This window comes from Falco naumanni, chromosome 5 (assembly GCF_017639655.2).
Source record: "Falco naumanni isolate bFalNau1 chromosome 5, bFalNau1.pat, whole genome shotgun sequence".
NCBI classification, from domain to species: Eukaryota; Metazoa; Chordata; class Aves; order Falconiformes; family Falconidae; genus Falco; species Falco naumanni.
The window spans coordinates 69,073,642-69,097,878 of NC_054058.1; the positions used below are offsets into that span (position 1 = coordinate 69,073,642).

At 44.7% G+C, this 24,237-nt stretch overlaps 1 protein-coding gene across 3 annotated transcripts in view; it reads left to right on the forward strand.

Moving 5' to 3' along the window:
• The window catches only part of CAMK1D (calcium/calmodulin dependent protein kinase ID), a 227,516-nt gene that overhangs the window by 76,884 nt on the left and 126,395 nt on the right, over positions 1–24,237 (forward strand). For all 3 annotated transcript variants that reach the window (XM_040595505.1, XM_040595506.1, XM_040595507.1), the window contains exon 2: positions 22,138–22,269. In XM_040595505.1, coding sequence (XP_040451439.1) covers positions 22,138–22,269 — 132 coding nt within the window. The remainder of the gene's footprint in view (positions 1–22,137; positions 22,270–24,237) is intronic.

Here is a 24,237-nt window from a genome sequence, read left to right on the forward strand (position 1 = left end):
GCAGGGCAAGCAACAGTACTAAAACAAGAAACAACTCTTTTTCTCCTTCCAGGCACCAGAAAAAGCTTACGTCTTCATGCACACTGTATATTTTAGGATTATCTCTAACTGGGATGTGCTGGACTGTAAGGTGTTACCCGCAGACTTTTACAGTCCACTGAAATGATCAAAGGAGAGGTTTTCACCCGCAAATCCGTGTCTCCTGGGCCCATCTCTAATCACACGCAGAAAGAGGGTGGGAAAAATAAGAACTTCTTGATTGAACTGTATATTCATGCTTCTCTTATCTTGCCCAGCATGGATCGGTGTGGGAACTTCAACTTGGCTCCCCAGAAGCTGACAAAAGCAGGACCTTTGCCCTGAATCTTTGATTTGGGGAAAACCCTTTGGTTTGCTGTCATGTCCTGCTCCAGGGCAGGTTGATGGGGCCATCAGGTATTGGCTGATCCCATAAGTTCTGCCGATGTGGAATTCTTTTTGCTTAATGTTGGAGCTTCCCATTCTATATATTTAACAGCTCTCCCGCTGACGTTACACATCAGAGTTGGGGCCTGCAGCTGGCTTCCCTCATCATAAGGTGACATAAATGACAAAACTGCTTTTATGCGATAGGGTGTGTTTCTCTGGCTTACCCTGCGGTGGAGGACACGCTCCCCAGCGAGCACATCAGCATTGCTTGCACACAAACAGAACCTAGAAGGGCTTGAAACGACAGACTCAGCCAAGGCAATGGTTTCTGGTGCAGGTGATGGCGCTGCTGACACCAGACTGATGGTTCGGGATGCCACCAGCATCTTTGGTTTGAGGAAGACCCTCACATGCTTTACACCCAGTGCTAGCTCCGGGGCACGGCAACATGGGCAGGAAGCACACGGGGGCTCAAGTCATCTAGAGCAATGAAGCGATGGAAGGAGAAATTTGGAGTAATGTCTCCGAGTGAGCCCAGATTTTCACTTCCCACTGATATCAGTGAGAAAGAGTGGCTGGAATAAAGCAGACTGACAGTATCAGAAGTGTAAAATGAACTTGGCTTTTCCTGGGAATAATCGCAGGTGCTTCCTTTAAAACAGGATGGCGAAGCACAGAGTCAAGAGCGGTGCTGGCAGTGTGCTCATGAGGAGGAAGTGCTATAGCATGTCCCACTCTGTTTCCCATGGTGTATGTAAAGCGTTACAGTAGCAGGGATTAGAACAACCCAAGGGATTTCAAAAGATAGAAAGACCCATCCTGAAGGAATAAACCAGTATTTAAGTAAGGTGGGTTAGCGTGAAGCTTTCCCAGGGCTGGGCTATTCTGTTACAGCACTATGGCCATGCTCTTACACCTTCCTCCAAGACACTGGACACAAAGCAGTGTCACAGGCATCACACAGCACTTGCTGGACTAGATCCACCTTCTCAGTGGATATCTTGTATGTTGGGCCTCAAAAAATCTGTTGAGAGGGCAGAGAGGCAGAAGAGGGAGATCATCAGCTGGTATAAAGCAGAACAAATCCATTAACATCAATGGCGTGCAGCTGGCCCCAGCTGAGGCACTTGCTCGTATGGCTTTTCTCTGCAGCGCTGCAGTGGGTTGCTTGGCTGAGAGCTGGAAGGAGTTTGGAAATAGCCATGGCATTGTGTGTACGAGACAGGGTCTTTCCTCTGTGCAATGGGTCACTGCATGGGTGGGCACACAGTAGTCCCACTGCACCCTTGCACCCAGCAAGCCCCTGAATTGCTGATCCTGGGAGGTCAGGAGAGTGAATCAAGTGAAGAACCTCTCCATATTTTCTCTTTTTTTATGCTTTTTAGGGAAATGTTTGTTACGAGCCCAGGGGCATTTTGCTAGACTGCCCTTTGGTCTGACCAGGTGTGGCAGGTCTTATCTTCTTCCACCCAGGCAGGTTGTTGCGTGGGTCTGTAATTACCATGGTAGATGGACAAAAGAGAAAACACTGAACCAGCTTTGTCTGTCTTGCTCTGCTTCATTTAACTTCTCTGGCTGAGTGTGTGTACGCAGCACAGTGCTCCCCTTGTGAGGCAAACGCGCATCGAGGTGGACTCCATGAGCGCTTTTCCGTGTATGGGCAAGAAGGCAAACCCTTTGCAGAGCTACTCGTTGTGTGTAGCATTTAGAGATAAACTTGAAAAAAAGAAAGGCTTGAAATCTGCAGAGTATTAGTTGCTTGATTATTGCGTTTGTGCAGTTCAATGATTAGAAATGCTGGCTGAGATTTTAGTGGCTGACAAGCAGTGACATCTCCTGGGACTGGTTCCAAGCCTGGCCGTGGCCGCCTGGCCTGTGGCGTGGTGTCAGGAGACCTGCGCTGGGCATGCAGATGGGAGGGAAGCCGCCAGCATGTTTGATGTGGTGCTATTGAGAATTAGACAGTAGGAAAGTTTAAAAGTGGGGGCGATTCCTGATGCCCACCAGGAGCAAAGGTTCTGAGCTCAACCCTGATTTGCAGCCCTGGTGGGTCTGTGCAGGCAGTGTGGGGTATGCCAGCCCAGCCAGGCGGAAATGAAGGGATGTCCATGGTGCAGTCATGTTTGTAATGTTGGAACCACAGAGAAAATGTTGGTACCTAAAGCAATCTGCTTTGTGCCTGGTGCTTTTCCTTGATGCTCTTCACATTCTTCCCCATGTTGCCTGCAGGGTTGATATGGGAAGAACATTGTCATCCCAGGAAAAGGCAACTCCCTGATCCAGCTCCAGCTGCAGCTGGTGCTCTCTGACTTTGCCTGCAGCAGATTGGGATGGCTGATGGGCAAGTCTTGTTGGTTTGTGTCTATTGCCTGAACCAAGGGTGCTCCATGCAGCTCCTCCTTTCCTATTTCCCCAACCCGTGCTTCAGGCATCTGCCCTCTTCTCATGTTTTATGTCAGTTGGGATCAGTGTAAAGGAACTAATAATCTGAAAGCAGCAGCGTTGTTGATTCAGAGCTTGGTATGAGCTGATTTTTCCTCCTGCAAAACAATTTTTTTTCTAGTTCAGAACTAGTTTAGATACCTCTGCAGTTGTTCTGCTGATGATATACAAGAGGGAGGGAATTCAGCCCACTCTTGCTTAGTTGGACTGACTACGCAAAGAGAATGGGGGGAGAAATCAACAAATCCCAACTTTTTTGTTTGGTTGGTTTTTTCCCCCACCCTGAGATGTTATTCAGGATGCAAAGAATGAGCAGGTCCATGGAATAAGAAGGTGTTTTACAGATGCTTTTTAAAGAGCTACACTTGAAGTGTTTTGTTTAGATTTTTAAATGTCAAGTCAGTCCTAGTGGTTAATTGAGATTTAAAAACTAAATAGGTTCCCAAACAGGCACAGACTGTGCAATGTCATGTCTGATACTAAACCTGCCACTCAGCTACCTGTTCGCTTCCATTTAAACAGCTCAAAATCAAGCACGTGTAAAATTTGGAAGGGTTGCACTAAAGGGTTGCCTGCGCTCCCTCATCTTCTCTCTTTTTATGTACTTAATTATTTTTGTTGCCTTCTTACCTATTCGTAAGTGGCAACAGCTCTGTGTCTATGTGGGTAATTTTTCACTGTACTGTGCTTCCAAATTGACATTTATAAATTAAACAGTGGTGTACCATCCCAGAGAGAGCACCATTGTGGTACAATTAGAAATGTAATTGCATGGAGTCACCTGGGAGGCAGCTGGGATGGGGAAGGCATTGCAGATATTAGAGACAGGGCTGACACAGGCACCCAGGCAATCCGTTAGGATTGCACTCGCCAGTTTGCTCTGGGGAGGGAGGGTGGAAAAGGCATTAGAGAGCTGAGTGCAGAGCCTGTTTTCGTTGAACTCATCTGAGATTTTCTCTTTGACTTCACCCGGAGCAACATATCGATTCTTAATGTAGAAATCTTAGATGCCTTATGCTAGGTACGGAGAAAACTGAAGAAAAGCAATTAATTTCTGTCCTGCATGCTGAGACCCATTACTTGGGCAAGCCCTTGGAGGGGACAGGTTTGTGTGTCCTTACCTACGCTAGCATCTTGTCCCTTCCCAGGTGGGACGCGCTCCCAGATAACATCGCCAAGGGCTGAGCTTTCGGGGTTGAGTCAAGTCAGTTCCAAGCTTGGAGAACTTGGCAGGGGAAACCCTAAGCTTACCGGAGCTGTGTTTACTTCTGCTTTTATCACACAGGTTGGCTTGTAGCCTCCTTTCAGATGTGCCATCGTCATAATTGGTCCTAATGAGAACGACACATGCAGAGGAAAGGGGATAATGCATGTTCCTGCCCTCAATCTTGTTCTAGCTCCAAATTACAAGTAATAAGAAAAAAAGATGTGTGTCTATCTATATATATCCTCTGCATCGCTGTTGTTTTCTTCATGACCTTCAGCCCCTGAATGTGTTTAACGTGGTATTTTGTAGCTTCTTCAAGCATATGAGGCTGAAAAAATAATATAGGGAATATTGGTGGTTATTTTTTCCTTCTTGGATTGGAGTTAAGACTAAACAGGCAACTCGGGAGGCATAAAGCTTCCTGCTGGTGACTGCTCCAGGTCCCTCCCTGTGCCACCAGCGCTCACCAGCCCTGCCTCAGGAAAGGCAAACCTGCCGTGTGAAACTGCCGGGTGTTCGCAGCTCCCTGGCAGCACCACTGTGGCAAGGGATGGGTCTTGCCCCGTGCTCCTTGGTTTTGCAGCGCATGACTGGGTCGAATCTATCAAATTTGTTTCTTGCTGGGTAAATACTGTCTCATGGTAACATGTCAGGGACTGCTGACACTGGCTGCTTTTGAACAAGTGACTTCCTGGGGGAAGAGGCCCTCAGCAGTTTTATGATTAACGTTTTAATGGCATACTATCAGGGAACTTTTTTCCCAGCAACAAATACTCAGAAAAACCTGCGTCTTAACTGCTTCTCTGGTTGGAGTTGTCACTGCACCTTTGTTAGTTGTGCTGGGGGCTGTCCAGGCTCCAGTGAGGGAGACGAGGTTTCCTTGAAGTTCCCCGAGGTCCTCCTTTTTAGTGGAAAGGGAAAAAACTGCTTGCATGATTATACCTCCTCTGTTTTCTGTCTGACTAGTTAGATGACACTCTGGACCATGTATTAGTTCAGGCTGTTGTGGTTTACTAGACAATGCGTAGGGGGATGCCTCTAGTTTATCGGGGTTGCATCCCATTTTGGTGCTGGGACTGACAGGGCAGTGCACAGCCTGGGCTTTGCCTGAGCTGCCAGAACAGACCCTGAGCTGCCCTGCTATGCTGGGGGAAATTGGGTGCCATCCTTCCTATTTACTTGCCACCTTGGGAGGAAGGCTGTGCTCTAGGCATAGGTGGCATACAGAGCAGCAGCCAGAGACCATCCCTGGCCCCACCATTTACACCATTTGTGGGTGCCAAGACTGAGAAGCATGAAACTGAACATGGTGGAGCTCATCCTGGGGGACAGGAGCAGACCTCCAAAAGGCAGCAGATACCTCCGTAAACCACCTTCCCCATAACAGCAGGAAGAGCAGATGGGTAGCTTTGTAAGGGTTCCTCTCCCTCCTCAGGGCAGCAAGCTTCAGCCTCACTTATATTGCCAAGAAGCTTTGAGTTGACTCTGGCCTTAGCTGGTGTGACTCAGCATTGCACCGTCAGTATAGCTCCATCAGTGCAGTAACTCAGGTAAGTACCAGGGAAGGACCTGGCCCACAGATAGCATAGAAATAATATAGAAAGCTGGGGATGAATACTTTCAGAATATAGATGTAGTCATGGTAGTAGTAATAATAATAATATTTTTCCTAGTGGGAGAAAAAATAGACCTTTCATAGCTGTTGTGCCTGGAGCTATTAAATATGGATGAGACAGATGAAATGCTGCTTCTCCTATTACACAGAAATGAATAAACAGTAATTCTCAATCACTGTGTGCATCTCAGGCTCAAAAAATCCACAAAAACAAGTTAAATACGAACACCTGCTAACATTTGTGTATGGTTAATGCTACTCCTAGGCTTTTGTCAAGAAAGAGGAAAGATTTGCTTCCTTATAAAGACTCTGATGGCAGCTCAACCAGAGTATATTTACACTGCTAGTTAGGAAAATAGGTTTGCTGTCAAAGATGGGGCTCCAATAAACAAGTTCACTTCACTGTTGGACTTGCTGGCTTGATGATGCTGCCGCTTTCCTGCAGATTTAGTAGTGTGTGATAGAGAAAGCAAGAAACCCTTCTGAAATTTTAAATTTTTGTGGCAAGATGGGAGGGAATGATGCCAGCTTTTTAGTGAATCTCTTTTCCAGGAAAGAACTAAGCTTTAGCCCCTATTGTGGATGTTACGTGTGCGGGGACAGCAGTCTGATACACGAGGAAGGGAGGGCTAAAGCAGAAGGTCTAGGGTGAAAACAGGCTGTGCCTGCAGCATGATCTGGCAGCATGTCAGGATGGTCTTCCAGTTCAGTAATGGGTGCTGGCCTGGGGAGGACCTGGGGTTTGTCTGCTTTATGCCCTCCCTGCCCTAGTTCCTGCATTATTTCATACATGTGATGGCACTGTCTAATCCTGTAAGGATTTTGCAAGGATAAATGCATGAGAAATTTGGAGAGTTTGGGCTGTTCTGAAGGGATGCCAAGGGAAATGGTTGCATGCCATTTAAAATGTTGTAACTAAGTCTTGGGATGTGCGCTTTAGTTTAATTAGCAGTAGCTACCTTCTAATCCCACAAGGAAGAGATGGCTGTTATCTGCAGTGGCAATAAAAGCCCCATCTTATGATTCACATAAAGCAAGAATAAAGGAAGACAGGGCTTATGTTTATTCCAGAGAGCTCGGTATGAGAAGATCACAAAGGCCGTTTCCTCCATGGGTATGTGATGCCCCTTTCAAAGCTGTTTTCCCAGGACATCTTGTGATGATTCTCTGCTGGTTTAATTCCTCTGAAGGCAGAGGTTCTCTTTACTACTAAGTGTTCTGACTGGGTTACTTAGGTGAAAATGCTCTTGTTGGAATTAGACAGTATTTTATGTGCAGTTTTCCTTGCTTTTTGCCGTGTGTTAACCCTGAAAAAGTTCCCGTTTGCCTCAGTGAGGGGCTGACTCTCCACGCATTTTGCATGCCCATTTCCCCCCATGAGCTCCTGTCAGCTGCTGCTGGCTCCACCGCACTAACTGACCGTAAGAACAGCTGTACTGGGTCAGACCAGAAACGCAGCTCACCCAGTGCCCCAGCCCTGCAGCTGATGCCAGACGTCTGGGGAGAAAGTATAGGTCAGTGTTCAACAATAATGTAATCATTCCCATACTGTGAGTCCCCCCCTAGTATTCAGTGAGATGCGTGCAGGCATTTTCTGAGGTGCAAATGGTGTCTTTAGTGATCTGGGATTAGTTTTATCACCAGTATTTTTCCAGTGTTTAGTATCCAGTATGTCCTATGGAAAGAAGCTGCATGAACTGTTTTGAAGTAGGTCCTCACTACTCTCCTGTGCTGTCACCTCATCCTTGCATTGGAAGGGACAACGATCACTTTCCCCACTCCACCTGGAGCTTTATTGTGTCCTCCTTAGTTGTCCCTTCCAGGCTGAAAAGTCCTAGCTGATCCAGTAATTCCTTGTAACAAAGCTGTTTCATAGTTTTGATCATCCCTGTCACCCTCCCTGGTTCTGTCATGTCCTGCAGGCAAGGAGAAGGATCTCAACAGCACGAAGCATTCAGGGTGTGGAAAATTGCTTTCTTAGTAATCTCTAATGCTGGATATTAAATGGATTTACATGTATTCCTTTCCTTGCTTTTTTCTGCCTTTTAACTAGTTCTTTATCCAGGCAAGAAGCCTGTCCTATCCCCTAATGGCTCATCTGCTCAGAGATCCTGCACTGAGGCACCCCGCTGAAATCTAAGTAAACTACATCAACAGGATCTTGCTCTTGCTCACCCCTCCAGAGTACTCCAGTACGTTTATGAGTCCTGGCTTCCCTTCTCAAAAGCCGTATTGGCTTCTCCTCAATCAATCAGATTCTTCCAGGTGTTCAATAATTCTGTCTTTTGCCAGAGGGATATTCTTCACTATAGGATTTACTCCTCTGGCGTTCTCTGTAATTCCTGAATTCCTCTGAATCACTTTCTAAAAACTGTGTCATGTAAGCTGCCCTCTAATTTTTGCGTACCCTTAAAGCTTTAAGGGAGAGACCTTAAGCCCTTGTTTAAAGCTCCAGTAGTTTCACACCTAAGTTCCCCCAGCCTGGCTGGGTCAGCCAGCTCTATAACCCATTCTACCAACCTTGTGAAGAAGGTTTCCAGCGTGAGAACCTCCCTGAACCTCTCTGCAGTGAGCACAAATGCCAAAAAAGTAATTGTTTTGCTATAGCCATGTGGGTTTGTTCATGCTGCTTCTATACTTGATTGCTTCCCGGCCCATCAGCGACCTGGCGCACTTCTGGCTTCTGAAATGTGCAAAACAGTTTTTATCAAATTTCCTGCCTGGTGCAACTTGTTCTTCAGATGCTTTTTCTTGCCTTTTGAAGTTTGGATATTTTACCCACTAGAACTTCAAATCCAATTTTTTTTCCTCATTTGGATACACAGATTCTGATTTTGAGGATGCTGTCTCGACTTGTCATGGTTTCTCTTTCCCAGCTGCTTGGCCTGCCAGACCTCTCAGTTTCTAGATTTTGTTTACCTGGGCTATATATTTGTTCTGAATTTCAAGCGCCGATGTTTTTAAACAGTCCTTATGCCTCCTGCAAGTTTTAACTCTCCTGGTTGGGTCTCCCAGGGCCTTCTCACTTCTTGTTTAAGCAGTTTCCTCATTTTGATAGTTCTTCTTTCAAAACTAAATGCGACACTGAAGATTTAGCACGATGTAAGAAGTTATATCTCCTTTTCTAAGAATTTTGCTTTTGTCTCATGTATGTCCTACTATAAGTCGAGAGTTTCTTGCCATGGAGAATGAAGGAGAATCCAGTTCTTGCAGACTTCTTTTGCCGATCATTTCTAGCACCACTCTCTAGTCCCGGTTTAAAAAACATTTCGTATATTTGTGATTAAAACCCATTACATGACAAAGGAAAGTAGTTGGTTACTTAACATATTTAAAATGTGTTTTGCTGGAGAGTTATGGAAAGAAATCACTGAGCAGCAAATGTGAAATGGACAGACAAGAAGGACTGCTTTCTCATGTAATTTGTACTCAGTGGAATGCACTTCTACGGGAGACTGAAATTTAAAGTGTAAGTGGGTTGAAGAAAATGAGTTCTACAGGTTAGTAGAGGATAAGTACATAAGAATGGTGGGTCAGTACAACTGTCACTTGAATAGAGATCCCTTTTCTGGATCACTGACTGCTGGGGGCTAGGGACATAAACTGGGGGCGGACGGGGGGTCTTATGCCTCATGAGCTCCATTTCTTACACTCCTCCTTTAAATAACTGTTAATGGCTGTTACTAAGGGAAGGACCCTGGACTGGGGACACCCTGTTTCTTAACCCTCTTGAGCATTTTTTCCCTTCTTCATGCCTGCATTTAACCAGGATACAATTCATGAGAAAGCCACCTGAGTTTACATTTCAAGATCCTCAAGTCTCCATTAGCTTGGAATGAGTTTTCGTTCACTTAGAAATTGAAATATTTTAGTAGGGAAAAGGCTTTGTTTCAAAGAGAGCATAAAGTTTCTAATCAAATTAGGCTTTTATTCACAGCAGAAAGCAAGGCTGTTTTCCCCAAGGAAGTATCATGCTTTTTCTGCTATTCCAACAGTTTCACATACATCCTTTTGACCTGTCACGTTTGAAAGGACTCAAAGCTGATTTTTTCACAGTGAACATCTCTGTCTGATCATGGTGAGGAGACACACTCTCATTTTGATCTGTTCCTAAAATGACCCCAGGGATCGACTTGTGCGTTTGCTGTCAGGATTAAGTGTCCAACACTTCCTCCCTTCTGAGCTTTTTCAATGACAATAAACAGAAGCTCCCTGGGAGGCCAGATTTCTGGCATCTTTCTAGCTTTTTCTCTTTAACTAACTTTTAACCCGTTTTGAATACTCTGCAGCTCATCTCTTCTGTGGGCTGGTGTACCAGCCACAGCACATCTACCATGTGCAACTTGTGGCAGCTTTTACCAGCTGGCCCAGGCTCAGCTTAGCTCCTCAGCTCACTCCCAGGGACTTGCTGCTTGCAGGATTTTGGGGGAATTGGCTCTCAGGTAACCTTTACAGTGCATTGGGAGAGAGATTCCTGCAATCCTGCCTGTTCCTTGTCACTCTGCTAGTGTTCTTGTGCAATCCTTCTGGAGGACTTTCATCCTCTGGGGTGCATGTCACCTGGGAGGAGAATATGCTGCTTCCTTTTTGTTCATGTTTGAAATCATGCAGCAGCTTCCAAAGAAGCACAGAAATTATTGCTGTCAGGTTTGAAGAGCTGTGTTCCCCTCTCCCCACCCTCATCCAGCTCATCAGGCACGTTACTGTGCTGCTCAGACCTGTTGTCCAAGGTCTGGGGTGGGTTATCTGGACCCGTGTAGAGGTGAAGAAGCACGGTGGTGGCGATTGTCAACGTGCATGTAGCGTGTCAACCCGAGATGGAAATGAGTTCTGAGAAACTTCATTTTTAAAAATAGGTAGGGCGCGTGGCAGTCATCTCCTAGGAAACTTGTCATTGTATTATGAGACTATAATGTGCTATGATTACATTTCAGATAAAGGGAATCAGCGTTGCTGTCAGATTGTTTCTGCTGAAGTTTTCCAACACAGAAGGTCATCTCTATGCAGCAGTTGACTTTGGTTGGTGTTTGTGAGCTGGTTGAGATACTGAGATGATTCCTCCCTGTTGCTTACTGGGGAAGGGGAGGTAAAGACTGAGGGATGAGTAGCCCAGCACTGGGCTTGTACTGTTTGTACTGGTTTGTACTGTGTGCTGAAGCCTTAGGCAGTCAGGCTGTCATAGTTCTGGTGAGTCAGGTGAAGCTCAGTAGCAGCAGCTTGTCTAGGCAGGTCTGGAGGTCTTCAGTCTTCACCTCCTTACCAGCAAGGTTGGTAAATAGAGTAGTGATTGGTTTCTATGAAGACTAAACCAGTTGCTACTAAACCAGGAATTTAAAGCCTTTTTATGGACAATATGACAGAGATACCAATGTCTGCTTCGCTGCTGATGGCTTCTATGGACCATCTCAGTGACTGGGACCAGATTCAACTCTTTGGGTGGGGAGGTCTGTCCTCCTTTCAGATGAAATGCAGGCAACACCAGCATCTCTGCTGTAATTCTCTAACGATCTCAGCTGCTTTGATACAGGTCTGCTATGCTGGAGGGAGTCCTCCCCTCACGATGTTGTCTTCTGTCATCATATGGGCAAGGCAGCAGAAGGCAGGGATGTCTTCCATCCTCAGGATTGCTGCACATCTCACTGGCCTCCTCTGCTGTTAAAAGCATGGGATAAACCAGAGGACCTCTGTTGCCAGGCCTTGTATGCTCCCTGCTTCATCTGGACCGATGCCTGAGCTGGACATGGTTTTTGGATGGAAGCCGGTGCAGCTTCTAGTTCCTTACATCTCCTGGGGAATTTCCTTTTAGCCAGTCCTAGTGTAACCCTGTGACATCAAAAAATGTTCCTTCAGAGCAGTGTGGAGGCTCATGACAGTAAATTTATGGGAGGAAAGTTGTGCTGATGCTGCATGTATTTTGTGAGTAGCCTCAGTATCTCAACACAGCACCTTAAACAGGAGCCGTGGAAAAATTACTCATCAACAGAAGCTGAAAGGAAAACCCTTTTTGCATTGTGTGAGAATGACTAAGGCTTCATATGCGGAAAGTGTGTGGCAATTCTTTTTGAAGAAGTGAGTTTCAGAAGTAACTTCTGTATGCAGTTACACTGAAATAGTCTTTGCCAAAATGTTTATTTTCAAGCTTGCCAGTTACTAGGAAAACCATTTTGCTAACATTTCTTAATGTACCTCAGCTCAGACATGAAACCGCATGTAGATACATGAGTGAAAAAGCTGGTGAGTAGGAAAGCAAACACACTTCTAGTGTCTTAAGGGGTGGCCGTTGGAAGTAAGACTGCAGATGGGGCTCTGGATACCCTGCAGTGGCTTTCCCTAACAGAGCCCAGTTCTGAGCTACAAAACAATTTGTATTCCATTGTACTGAACTGTCTCTCTCTCTCTTTCTTTTTTGTTGGTGTTTTTTTTTTGTTGTTTTTTTTTTTTTAATTCTAAACTACAGCTTGAAATGGGCGAGGATACAAAATACACATCATTTTTAGTCCAAATATTTAAAACAGATATACAGGACTGGCTGGATGGGTAACAACAGGATAGGAACAAGCCAATTAGAGTTTCATAGTGGCACAGAACGGCTCTTCCACAATGGGAATTATTCAGCTGTGTTTGTGACTGTGCTTGTGCTCTGAACCCTGTGGCCTCCTCTTTGGTGGCTGCTCATCGCATTCACGGGAAGAGCTTCCTGAATGTGGGCTGTAGGTTGGGTCTAAAGGAATAAACTGGAAAAGGCAAATCCTAGGAGATGTGCCTTGGTTTCACAGTGTGATTAACTAATCTAAATTTGTCCTTAGAACAGGCAGGAACCGTACTGTGATCATGGGTGTAGAAGCCCTACAAGTCCTAATCCTGCTTTTGTTTTGAATATGTCATTATTCTGCATACTCAGGTCCTGTGAGCTATGGAGGAGATTTGTCTGCCTTAGCCTTCAAAGTGTCCACACTGGGAACACCTTCCTCGCTGCCCCGAGGCTCCCTTTGCTCTCCATGAAGATTGAAAGATGTGTTTGGGGTGTAATTTGTCTGACCAGTCTTAGATAGTTACCACAGCGCTGCTGTATTGGCCATCTCATGGCTCTCACAGGAGTCATGGGGGAATAGCTCAGATGTTGACACCCACTGAGATGTGGTCAGAGAACTTCGATTCTGGGTGGTCTCACTCTGTTTTCTCTTGAAGCAAGACTAATTCCTAAGGCTGAAAGTCATATAACTTAATTGCAGCTGCCTGATGGACATCTTGGCACTAACGTCTGGGTGTCTCAGATGATCTGTTTGACCAAAGTCAGGCAGCAAATGGAGCAGGGGATTTCTGGTTGACAGGGTTTAAGAATTCCTACAGAGTTACAGTGTGCTACCCTCAATATATTTTTTGATGTAATGATCTGTTGGAGATGCTTCTCTGTGTATAAAAGCAGTGTGCACTTTTAGATTATGCAAAGTTCCCAGCTTTTATTAAAGTTAAGAAACAAGAATCAGTCCATGTGGTTCCTGTTCCTCAGGTGCCTCATCTGAAGAATGGGCCATACAGTTCGTGAAAGACAGGGTTAGTGTTTGAAAATCACAAGTCAAGTAGCACAACCGTGCAGTTATGGTCACCGAGGAAGACCACCAGAACTGATACTTTGGCTTTGCATTGTAGAGACAGGTGCCACCTGAAGGAATGAGGTGCTGTGCAGACTTTTGCAACTTGGATTTGTGAAGGTTCAGATGCCTTTAGGCAAAACTCCTGGCTAAACGGGAGTTTCCCATGGTTAAGACACAACTGCAAAGTTATTTGATCTTCAGGTGATTGCTAGTTTCATCTCAGTAAGGACCTTCTCTTTAGAAGGAATATAGGAATTGTTGCAAACAAAACTATTGTGTCTGCATTATCTTTGCTTTGCTTTAAAAGACGCAATGTCATCTAATTGTTCCTTAATTGATCCAGCCTCTTGGAGAGTGCCATGGTGTGCCAGGCCTTTTCTTAAGTTTCCGTGTGAAAGAAGAAGAAATATGCCTTTTCAAATTGGTGTAATCTGCTTTATATGGCCAGATAATATCTCCAGAAATCAGATGTGTTGTAATAGACTCTGCATATATCAGTGTCAGAACAGGCAACTGGTTTGAAAAAAATTATGGAAATCACTTATGCCTCAAGAAAGGTTTGAGGTCATTATTAGAAGAAGGGTTATTTCTTTGTGAGAATGCTGCCATCAGATAAACCCTGAGGAGACAATGAGCTCCTTTGTCTTATAAGATGAAAGTAGAAAAAAGGTACTTAAATATTCACTTTGGAAAGAAAGTCATCATCGGTGGAGAAAATAAACTGCTTAACAGCTCATTTGTGTAGTGTACAATGGAAGGAAGAGCTCAATACAGGGCTGTACATTCTGCTTTTGCTGCTGGATAGCTTTACTGTGATTGCCACAGAGGATGTAATGTAAATGTAATAGGCCTTTAAAGACAATACGTCCCTTTCTAACAGGGGTCAGGACTAATCAGAAGGGAGCAAACAGTTCAGGAAAGAAGAGGGCTGTAATAACAAACATGACTGGGGATCTGCGCCGCGCTGCTTTCCCTTTTTAGTATCCATGCATCACTGTCTCAGAACAGACTGCATAGCATCCTATTAAATTAACATACACCAGGCAACTAAAACAAATTAGTTCAACTCAGAAAGGGAGGAGATTCTGCAGCAACTTTTCTTTTTGGTTCAATTTCTGTGTTTTATGTGGTTTATTCCTCTTTGACTCTTAAGTTTTATGCCACTGAAGCCTGCATGCCTCACTCTGCTCTGCATGTAATGGCTTTTCTTGCCTGGGAGTCTCCTTGGCCATGTGCTCCGGTGCTTTCACCCTGCTGATGTATTCACCCTGCTGATGTATGAGCTGGAGTGCCCCAAGCACCGTGGGATTGCCCATCTGCATGGCTGGAAGCCATCCCAGCAGTGCTCTGTGCTCTCGCCTGCGTTGAAACGCAGGTCTGTCTCAAATTGGCATTTCCCTGCTGGTTGTCAGAGCAGGAGCTGAGCCAGCTCGGTGGTGGTGGTGGTGTGCAGGGACAAGTGCTCAGGGTGCAAGGGAGCAGTGCAGCACCTTCGCTGATGCTTCACCACATCACGTTTGAAGGAAGGGAAGGGAGTTTCTCAGTGACAAGCGGTGCCGCTGCTGTGTGCCATGCCCTGCTGTGAGCTTGAAATTCATCCTGGAGTAAACTGATTTCAACTACAGAATGATTAAATGGTTTCCAACAATGTTTCCTTGGGTGAAAATGATTGTCACTCATGAAGGAGATGGTTGTGTCCTGGTGAAGGTGGTCCAGGAGAAGAGGCAGGGGTGTGAAGGTAATATTGTCATAAATTCATGCTTTACAGCATGCAACTTTAAATTGGAGTTTTCTGGCTTTATAGAAGTCTCTCTCCTCTAAATAGCTTTCCTTTAAGTAGTTGACGTGGATTTTCAATCTTAATTCCAGGGGGTTTTGGTTTGGTGGTTCCCCACCCACCACCCCACCCCCACCCCCCGAGAGTATAAAATATTGAGTAGCTAAACCAGAGGAAACTATTAACCTCAAATTGGCATTTAAATTCTTGTAGCTGACTCTGGTGACAAAAACTGTCAAAACACTAAACTGCTGTTGTAATTGTAGATAATACTATCCCCCCAAAATGGGACACAAATCCAAACACTTTTGGTGACTATGCAAGATGAAAGCTTGATGCTGCTCATTCTATCCCAGCCAGTCGCCCTGTAATGGTGGGAGAAAACCGAACTGGTTTACAAGGAGAGAAAAGAAGAAGTGCTACCTGCAGCATATTGCTGGGTGTCCCTGTTACGGTCATGGCCATAAATCCCGGCAGAGATCTGTGTATTCCTATGGTTATTCTCTCCAAAAAATTGTGTTAGAGGGGGAGCAGCAAAGTGTCTGGAAAGATGAATTCTGGAGTTGGGGATGTGCTGCCCATCCCTGGGCATGGTGATTCCCAGCTCCTCTCACACTGTGGGGAAGCAGCTGCATGTTGGAAGATCCCAATGATTTTAATGTACCTTCTAGTCTGGACAAAATGCTGAGGATATGGGCATGGGGCGGTGGCTCCAGGGCACAGAGAAACATGCCAGTGGTCCAGAAAGGAGCTTATTGCTACAGGAACACCCAGCAAAGAGTATTTTTGCCCCTTGCTGTTGTTGTTTGAGTGTCCATCGGGCTATAGCAGTAGCGTTTGGGCACAGTTGGAAGTGCGGTTCCTCATCTGAAATGTGCAATATCAGCCCTAGACCCAGGCATCAGGCATCTCGGTGGGGAGGGGGCACATCACTGTGGGTGGGGATCAGGATCAGGCCTGGGGAGGGGGACCAGGGTCAGACACACCCTGGGGCAGGGCCATGCCTGGTTACAGGCCCCAAGGTAGAAAACGGCATTTTCAGTTGTGGCTGGGTGGCTTAGAGCAAGTTAAATGAGCAGTGAGGCTAAAAATACCGGTGTTAATGCAGCGGTCCTGGTTGCTCTGCTCTTGCCCAGGCAGAGGAAGCATTGCCATAGAAGGGACTGCAGGGTTGGGGCTCTGTGTTTGATGAATGAAAATAGCTAGAAAAACCTTTTTTCCTCTAAAGAATAGATGGCTGCAAACAGATTAGGCAGTGTGTTTCTTTTCCCATAAATTTATATTCAGTTCTTGGGAATGGGTAGGGGTAGTTAACTTCTGTACCACATGTAACACAGTGCTGAAATCCTTCTCCTTTGCTCCTGACTGAGTAAAATGCTTTGGTTTTGTTAACTTTGCATTCAGGCATCACTGAGCTGTTGAAAATTTCATTGTAAATTCATTTTCACACAGCGGTCAAGACATCCATGGACATGACTTTGTTACAAATAAAGGGAAAAACTTTATTTCCAGCCTTAGTTTGGGTTGATGTTGGGATGTGCCTGGAATTTGGGAGAGTGAGGATGTGTATACAGAAATGACTAGGTAGAATATTTAATGAAAAAAGTAAATAGAACATGACTTGTGCAGGAAAATGGTTTAGTAGAAAAATAGTCTGCAGGACCAGAATCTTGCTGGTATGTGCTGGTTACACAGAGCCTGAGCTCATCCCACAGTTAACTCCTTGAGACCCATGGGAAAAGCTGTGAAAATACCAGACAAGATAATTTTTTTCTTACATACCTGCCTCTGTTTGTGGTGTGGTTCAAAGTCACTTTTGTTTGGGGAGTCAAGGAGCAGAATTTGTGTGTGGTTGCTGAAGCCACGCTACAGAAATGACCTTCTTTGATTTGGTCAGTCTTCCTCTGACTGAGTTGGTCCCCCATCTCAGAGTGTTCCTCACTGTGGACATGGTATATTTTTCAAACGATGAGTTTTCACTATTCCCCCCACCCCCCACCCCCCCCCACCCCCCATGGTTTGGTTGGGTCAAAGTACACACAGAAAGCCAACTGTATCGTAATTAAGATAATTAGCTATACATAGCCCAAAGATGTGAAATGTTTCCTGCCTATGTCTGTTGATTTAGTATGACAGAGCACCTGCTAATGCAGTGGAAAACTGCTTAATGTGGAGGTCTCTGCAAATGGAAAAATTAAGTTTTACCCCTCCATGAACTCTTTGCCTTCGTTTCATCAGTATTTTTGTGACAGCAATTTTTTTGATGAATGAGAACAGATTTGCTGTCACAGTATATGTTGTCCACTGCATTTCAGAATTAAGTTTTCATATTAAATTATAGTTCAAACAGATGAAGGAAAAAGTTATTTGTCCTTTATTGCACTTTAATCTGCCTGACAGCCTAGCCTTGCAGCCCTTGTTTTCCAATAGGAAATCCGGTCTGTTTGGGTATGAATGCTGTTCGTATTCCATTGTCAGTCTTGAAATCCTAATATTTAAATCTACATTAAAGAAAATAACTGGATGAGAAGTAAGTTAAGCTAATTAAAACTATAAAAGATTGGCATCTTATAGGACACTGCATGTTCCAGAAGCATGCAAAGGGGTGAGGAGTCAGAACATCTCAACCACGCTCTAGAATTTGCCATTATCTCAGTGTCACTTGTCATTTATCCCCTCTTTTTCACTCTCACGTCATTCCTAATGCATATAAAAATGATCTAGATCATAAAATTATTCCACGCCTTAATTAGAAGTCTGAAAAGAGTCGATCCTCTAGGGTAAATGATAATATGGTCAAAACTTTCAAAAATAGGTTGTTGCCACACACATATTGCAGCAGCTAAAGGTGGTTTAGTTTTGCAGAAGTTTCTCATTTACCCATTTCCACTGCTGTCCTACTTCCTCAAAGCCATGATGCTTCTTTTATTTGTTTGCTATAATCTCCAGGTGGGACAAGGAAAGCTTCTGAAGTGTTTTGAAGCCCCTCTTCAGGCAGGGGAAGGCTGGGTCCCCAAACGCACTGGAAGGGTTGCAATTACCTCTTTCCCAGCTGAAGGGAATGGGACATCCTAACCATTGCAGACACCTCTATAATCATAACTTTTAGTCAACTAACCCCTTCTCCCGATTTTATTTTTTTTTAAGTCTGTATCAGAGGGTGAAAAATACTTTTTGGACTGTATTTTCTAGGAGGGGAGGGAGAATAAAACTGCCACAATTATTTTCCCAGAGTAAACACCTTCCTCAGTATTTCACAGAATAAAAAATATCCCTGTTTACTCATCCCCTTCACAGAAATTGTGTTTTTCCATGCACAAAATTTCAGATAAAACCTCATGATTAAAAATACAAGATTGACCAAGGTGTTTCTGAATCTTTTTCGGGCTCAGTGCGGTGACCATGGAGATCCTGGCATATAGGTTGCAAATGGCAGGTCTTGGGAACATCATGTCATTACAGAGACCATGCGGTACCTCCCAGGAGAGGTGGGGTTTTAATCCGGAACCCTGTCTGAGCTGCAGACATGTAGCATTCTGGTTGTCCAACATCTCCTGTATAATTTTTTTTTTCTTTTTATCACAAAACACCGCTTGGTGATGCTTAATGGAAGCCACGTCCTTTTCACAAAAAGTCCTGTCTCTTTGAGGGAGTAAAACGCAACATTTTCCAAAACCAAACATCTTTATAGAACTTTGTACACAATTGATTTTTAACCCTCAATAAATAATTGTAATAAATTCACAGAGGCAAATTGCTTCCTTCATTAATGTCTTGATTTTAAAGGCTGCATTAATTCTTTGGGAAAACAAAATCTTCTTTAGCAAGCCTGCCAAGTTGGCGGTTCTGGGGAACTTTTTTGAGGAGGCAGAGAATTTGCTGTAGGATATATTGCTGTTAGCAAGAAAATGAGCAGCCTTGTCTTTCTGACTTTCTCTCTGGTATTTATCTATTCATGTGTGAGTCAAGAGGGTTTTAGTGGGGGCTGGGCTGGACTGGATCGTTAAGGGTAGGTGAACTCAGCTGTGTGTTTGAAATTCTGATAATTGCTTGCCCATCTATTCACTATTATTTCTGACTGTCCCCTGGCTCCAGGAGTGTGTTTGCTGTTTTTTCCTTGCTGATGCTCCTTGCTACCATTTCTTTCTCCTTGCCCTATACTGTTTGTTCCTCTCAGTCTGTGTCTAACTCTTTTATCCCTGTCTGCATCTGCCCCCTCCCTTCTGTTTCCTTCCAGCACTTATCTTTCTTTTGCCCATTGACTTGTTGCTTTTCTCCACCTCCCTTGCTCTGTGAACACAGGAGCATATATAGTGTGCAGGATCGTGCAGACCACCTCGCATCTCCCTCCTGCCTTCCCCGCAGATCCACCCAGCGCTCCCCCCGCTGTTGCCTGGGGGCTTTTCCCAGCACCAGCAATTTCATGCCATGGCCTCATATAAAACTCGATGTAAAAAAGCACCCTGTCAGTGCCCAGGGTGACATGTGAGCAGATGCTTTATCTGAGGTTCATCTTATTTTGTGCTGTAATGAGGAAGGTTGTTAAGGAGATATGGAGTTGGTTTCTATGAGTATCTTGGAGCTCCCGAGAAAAAATCGTTCAAATTCACAGCGGCTGGTTCCAACCATTGAACCCCTTGGCTCTCCTGGTAAGTGGAGAAAGAAATCCAGCAAAATGGTGAGGCCAGCTGAAATAGAGGAGTTTCCCAAAGCTGGCTTTGCTGAGCAGAGGGATATAAAGGGGTTTCCTTTATTTTGTTGTCTGAGAACAGCAAGGAAATCCAGACTGGGATGGGAGCTGTCTGTGTTTTTATAACATCATAAACACTGGGAGAGCTGTGTGATCAGCGGCTGACCGCTATGAATACACTGCTTTTAACAGCATTTAACTGAAGGCAAAAGGCTTCTTCAAGACACAGCTGGAGAGGGGTGCAATGTTGAAAGCTTAAGCAGATGGGGCTTCAGGGGGTCCTGAAATCTAGCTGGGAGTGGTCCTGTGAGTTTCTGAGCACCCTGGTCTGCAGCTGAAGCTGATGAGCACTGAGAGGTCTTAGACCCTTCTAGTAAAAGGGTTTTATTGCATTTCTGGTCTGGCTGTCCCAAGCATGAGAGTTGGGACGAAACCCCCATTTGGTGACTTGAATGGTTCTGATTGCTGCTAATAGGAAAGCAAAGAACAGGTCTTTTAAAGCAATTTTTAAAACTATTTGGGTGGCTTGATTGCGCAAGCCATTAGGATCAGTTGTGTGGGCTTAGGCCTGTGATGCTTTGACATGACACAGTAGATTATACACAAAGCAGAAAACAGTGAGTTGTTCCTGTACTTAGAGTGGCGTAAATGTGGTCAGAGCCTGTCTTTGGCAAAAATGAGGCAAAACATTCAGAGAGTCGCTGCCACATGTAAAAAAAGGATCAAACATCCACCGTAACAGTTTGCAAAAGTCTCTTTTCCTAAATTTCCTGTCACCATTTCCCTGTTGCTGCTGGTTACAAAAGCATTTCTGGGTAAACAGGTGCTTTCTTTCCAAAGCAGCAGCCTATTCTTTTTGCTTATCCATTTATCCTTAGGCTTAATGATTCATTCAGTCATTTTGCAACTCAGGAACTGTTGGTGAGGTCACAGCCGCTCGATTGTGTCGTCAAAGTGCTTGACTTAAAAAGGAAGAGCCTGGCCGGGGAAGGAAACACTTCTGTTTATCTGCAAACATCTAGATAAGCAGCAGTTGTGGGGGATGAAAGTCAGAGAAAGTTGGTGGTAGCCACATTTGGCTGTGATCAAACATTAACGTTTTAAGAGCAGGCTGGAGTGTGGTTGGCTTTGCTCAGTAAGCTCCTGAGCATTTTGCATGGAGAGCTATGTAGAAAAGCAGAATAATTTACTGACGGGGGGGAACCACTAAAGGAAAGCATCCTGCCTCTTCTTGTTTTGTAAAAATAAAATATGAAACTTTGGCTGGTGGATCCTTCAGTCGTAATCTGGTTAGACAAGTCCTTGGCTCTGATGGCTCTTGGATGAAGCAGGTGCTTCAGCAGGAGTTTCGGTGAATAGGAGCAAAGATTTGCTGTTCCTCATCAGGCCGATGCCCTGCCTTGCCCAGTACCTCGCTGCTAAACCATAGTGAGCACCAGAACACAAGAATGGTCCTACTGTGACGCAGTAAAGGTCAGTCCAGACCAACAGTGTCTGAATGATGTGCAAGTGCTCAGAAAAAAAGTGTGAGAACAGAAAAGCAGTGTATATAGTACTGAGTGTAATGCTTTCCTGGCTTCTTCTCAGTCGGGTCCAGATGCTTTGGAGGAAGCCATGAGAGTGCAAGAACTAACACACTGTTATGGAATAACCTAATGAAGGAGAGGCACTGCCCACTCTTGGCAATTAGTGACTGGCTGCTGTGATAAAGTTTCTTCATTTATGTAATCCTCTCTGGGGTAACTGTAGGGAGGCTGCTATTAAGGCCGATGTTTAGACTTGTGATTTAATCTGATTCTTTGCCTTTAACGATTACACACAGCAGTTCGTGTTGTGGAGTAAGTCTGTGTACATAGAGAAATTCTGACGCTGCTTCCCCGTCTGAGTCAGAGTTGACCCAAGGGTGAGGAGATGCTCTGGGCTGCAGGGGAGGACTGAAGCAGAGGTCCTGACCTCTTGTGGTCACCGAGGAACCGGGAGCACTCATGGTGCTGGTGCGTCACTTAAGTCCTAGGGACTAATTCATGCTGCTATGTGAATTAAACCTCCAAAAACCTCAGGAAGGGAGAAAGTACATCATCAAATCGGCAGCCGGACTATGGTCCATGCTTCTCTGGGCAGAAATGGTACTTTCTGATTTTCAGGCTTTACTTATCTTTCTGCTGGACTATGGTTCTTTAGTAAAATTGTTGTATTTGGTAAGCCTTTAATGTTTTGAGTGAATGTGGCAGTCTGCATGTGTTTGTAATGGTGGAGAAAGGTGCTTGTAATGCCATTGCTGCAATTAGGAAGAGCAGCTTTCAAAAGACACCAGAAGAACTATATTCAATGGCTGTGTTTCAGTTAACAGCTTCCAAAGAAAAGGCACCACTTAAAACCAGGGTTTTTCTTTTCTTCTTGCAGGGGTGCATTCTCTGAGGTTGTTTTGGCTGAAGAGAGAGCGAGTGGGAAACTCTTTGCAGTCAAGTGCATTCCCAAGAAGGCACTGAAGGGAAAGGAAAGCAGCATAGAGAATGAAATTGCAGTCCTGAGAAAGTAAGTATCAGACCTTCATTTCTGCTTCTTTGCTTCAAGTGGACGCTTCCATTTAAGGAGCAGGAACAGTGATTGACAAGTGTGACTGACAGGTTGTTCAGCCCATCACAGGCAGACAAAATGACTCAAGTTTAAATGATGATGAAAATGTTTTGAGAAATGCTCTGGTTTTCTTTTGTATTAATGCAGCTAGATGACTGCGAAGTGGGAAAGAAGAGGAATTAGGCTGGAGTAAAGCCTGTGATGCCATAAAAAGACCTTATCCACTAATGATGTCAGTGGCTGGGTCGCTGGCTTTGAGGAGAGCAACAGCAGGCTTGTCATTCCCACACGCTTAGAACAGTCTAATACTAATTGCTCTATGGCATACTGTGGATTGTTTTAGGAGACGGTAGTACCTGTACTACGGAGAGGCACCTCTGCCACTTCTGGAAGTGATTTTCCAAGGCAACTTTTATTTTATCAGAGTTGTCCGCAGTGTGTATCTTTTCCTGACCACAGCTGGATAAGAAAGTCAGCTCACAACTGCTATTAATTCAGTGTAGTCATTAAAGGCTTGATGCTTACCTCTTCCTTGTCTTATGCCCTGAAGGTGGGATTCATCTCACCTGACTTGAGACGCTTGGATCTGAACTCATCACCCTCAACTTTCTTCCTAGGAAATGGAAAGAGATTGATCACTTTATGATTGGTCCATGTAACTTTTTTTCAACTTTTAAAAGTACCTTCTCTTCTCATTGATTTGAAGGCAGTACAATTATGTAGAAGCGTATGTTGGACTGGGGCACTTTGATTCCTGCTGCACTGCTGTTGCTAGTGGGACTCCTTGACTCAGCTCCTGGTCATGTAGAAGCTGATGGCAGATTATCTGGGCACCATATGACAAAACTGATCCTAAATCTTTAAAACTAGGTACTTCTGAACTAAATGCTCATACAACCAAGCCAAAATAGCAGGTTCAAGGGCAAACTCCTCCATCTCAGTAGACAGAGGGGATCCTTTTCAGTGGAGGAACAAAAGTGGGACTCCAAACAGCTACAAGCATTTGTTGCAGGTGCCTTCCCATTGCCAGACCCATGTCAGGCCTGCACAATGTAAGCCCAGTGACAAATACCGCACGTTGGCTTGCTGTGCAGTGTTACTGAGAACCTGTCATAAGGCTCAACAGTTGCCATCTCCATCATCGGATAATAATGTACCTGGCAACTTGAAACAGTCTTTGTCTGCAGGGGTTTGGCCCCTGATACTCATCTATTGGGTAGAAGAGCAGCAATATTGGCGTGCACTAAGGATTGCCTTGCATCAGCCTTGACCCTAAGCTAGTAGAGCAGAGAAATCATTCAGGCTATTTTTATGCTTCTGTGTTGTGAAATGTTTCTGTTCCCTGCAAAAAATTTCCTGAGAATCCCGGAGGCAGCACCCGGGCTGTGCTATTCCAGCTGCAAGGGCAGGAGAGTGAGTGGGTAGAAAATTCCTTAATTTCATACAATTCGATCTGCTTGGTCTCTTGTCGTATGCACATTAGGACCTTAAGAGGAATTTTTCCTTTTTTTATCTCCTGATGTCTTCTACTTGGCTGTTGCTAATACAGACTTCGCATGTAATTGTATTTATTTTGAAAATAAACATCTTTACTAGTGGACACAGTATTGAATTTGTATGTGCCACCACAGAAACACTTAGAAAACAACAAAGTGGGTGTGCCTACAATTGAGGAGAGGGGGTATCAGCCCGTTTCTCTGTTCAGTGAATTCTCTGCTTCAAAATCTGTCAGTAAAAATAGGTTTAAGGGAGGCAGGGTGGATCCTGAACAGCTGTTGCTAAGCTCAAAAGGTATTTAAGTGTCCTTGCTTCTGTTCCTGGTAGCTTAATATGAGTGGGGCTGGCTAGTTTGTGTGTTGTCTAATTAGTGGGTAGGCTGCCAGAGCCCTGGGCTGCCCTACATGGCTGAGGTGCCACAGCCTTGAC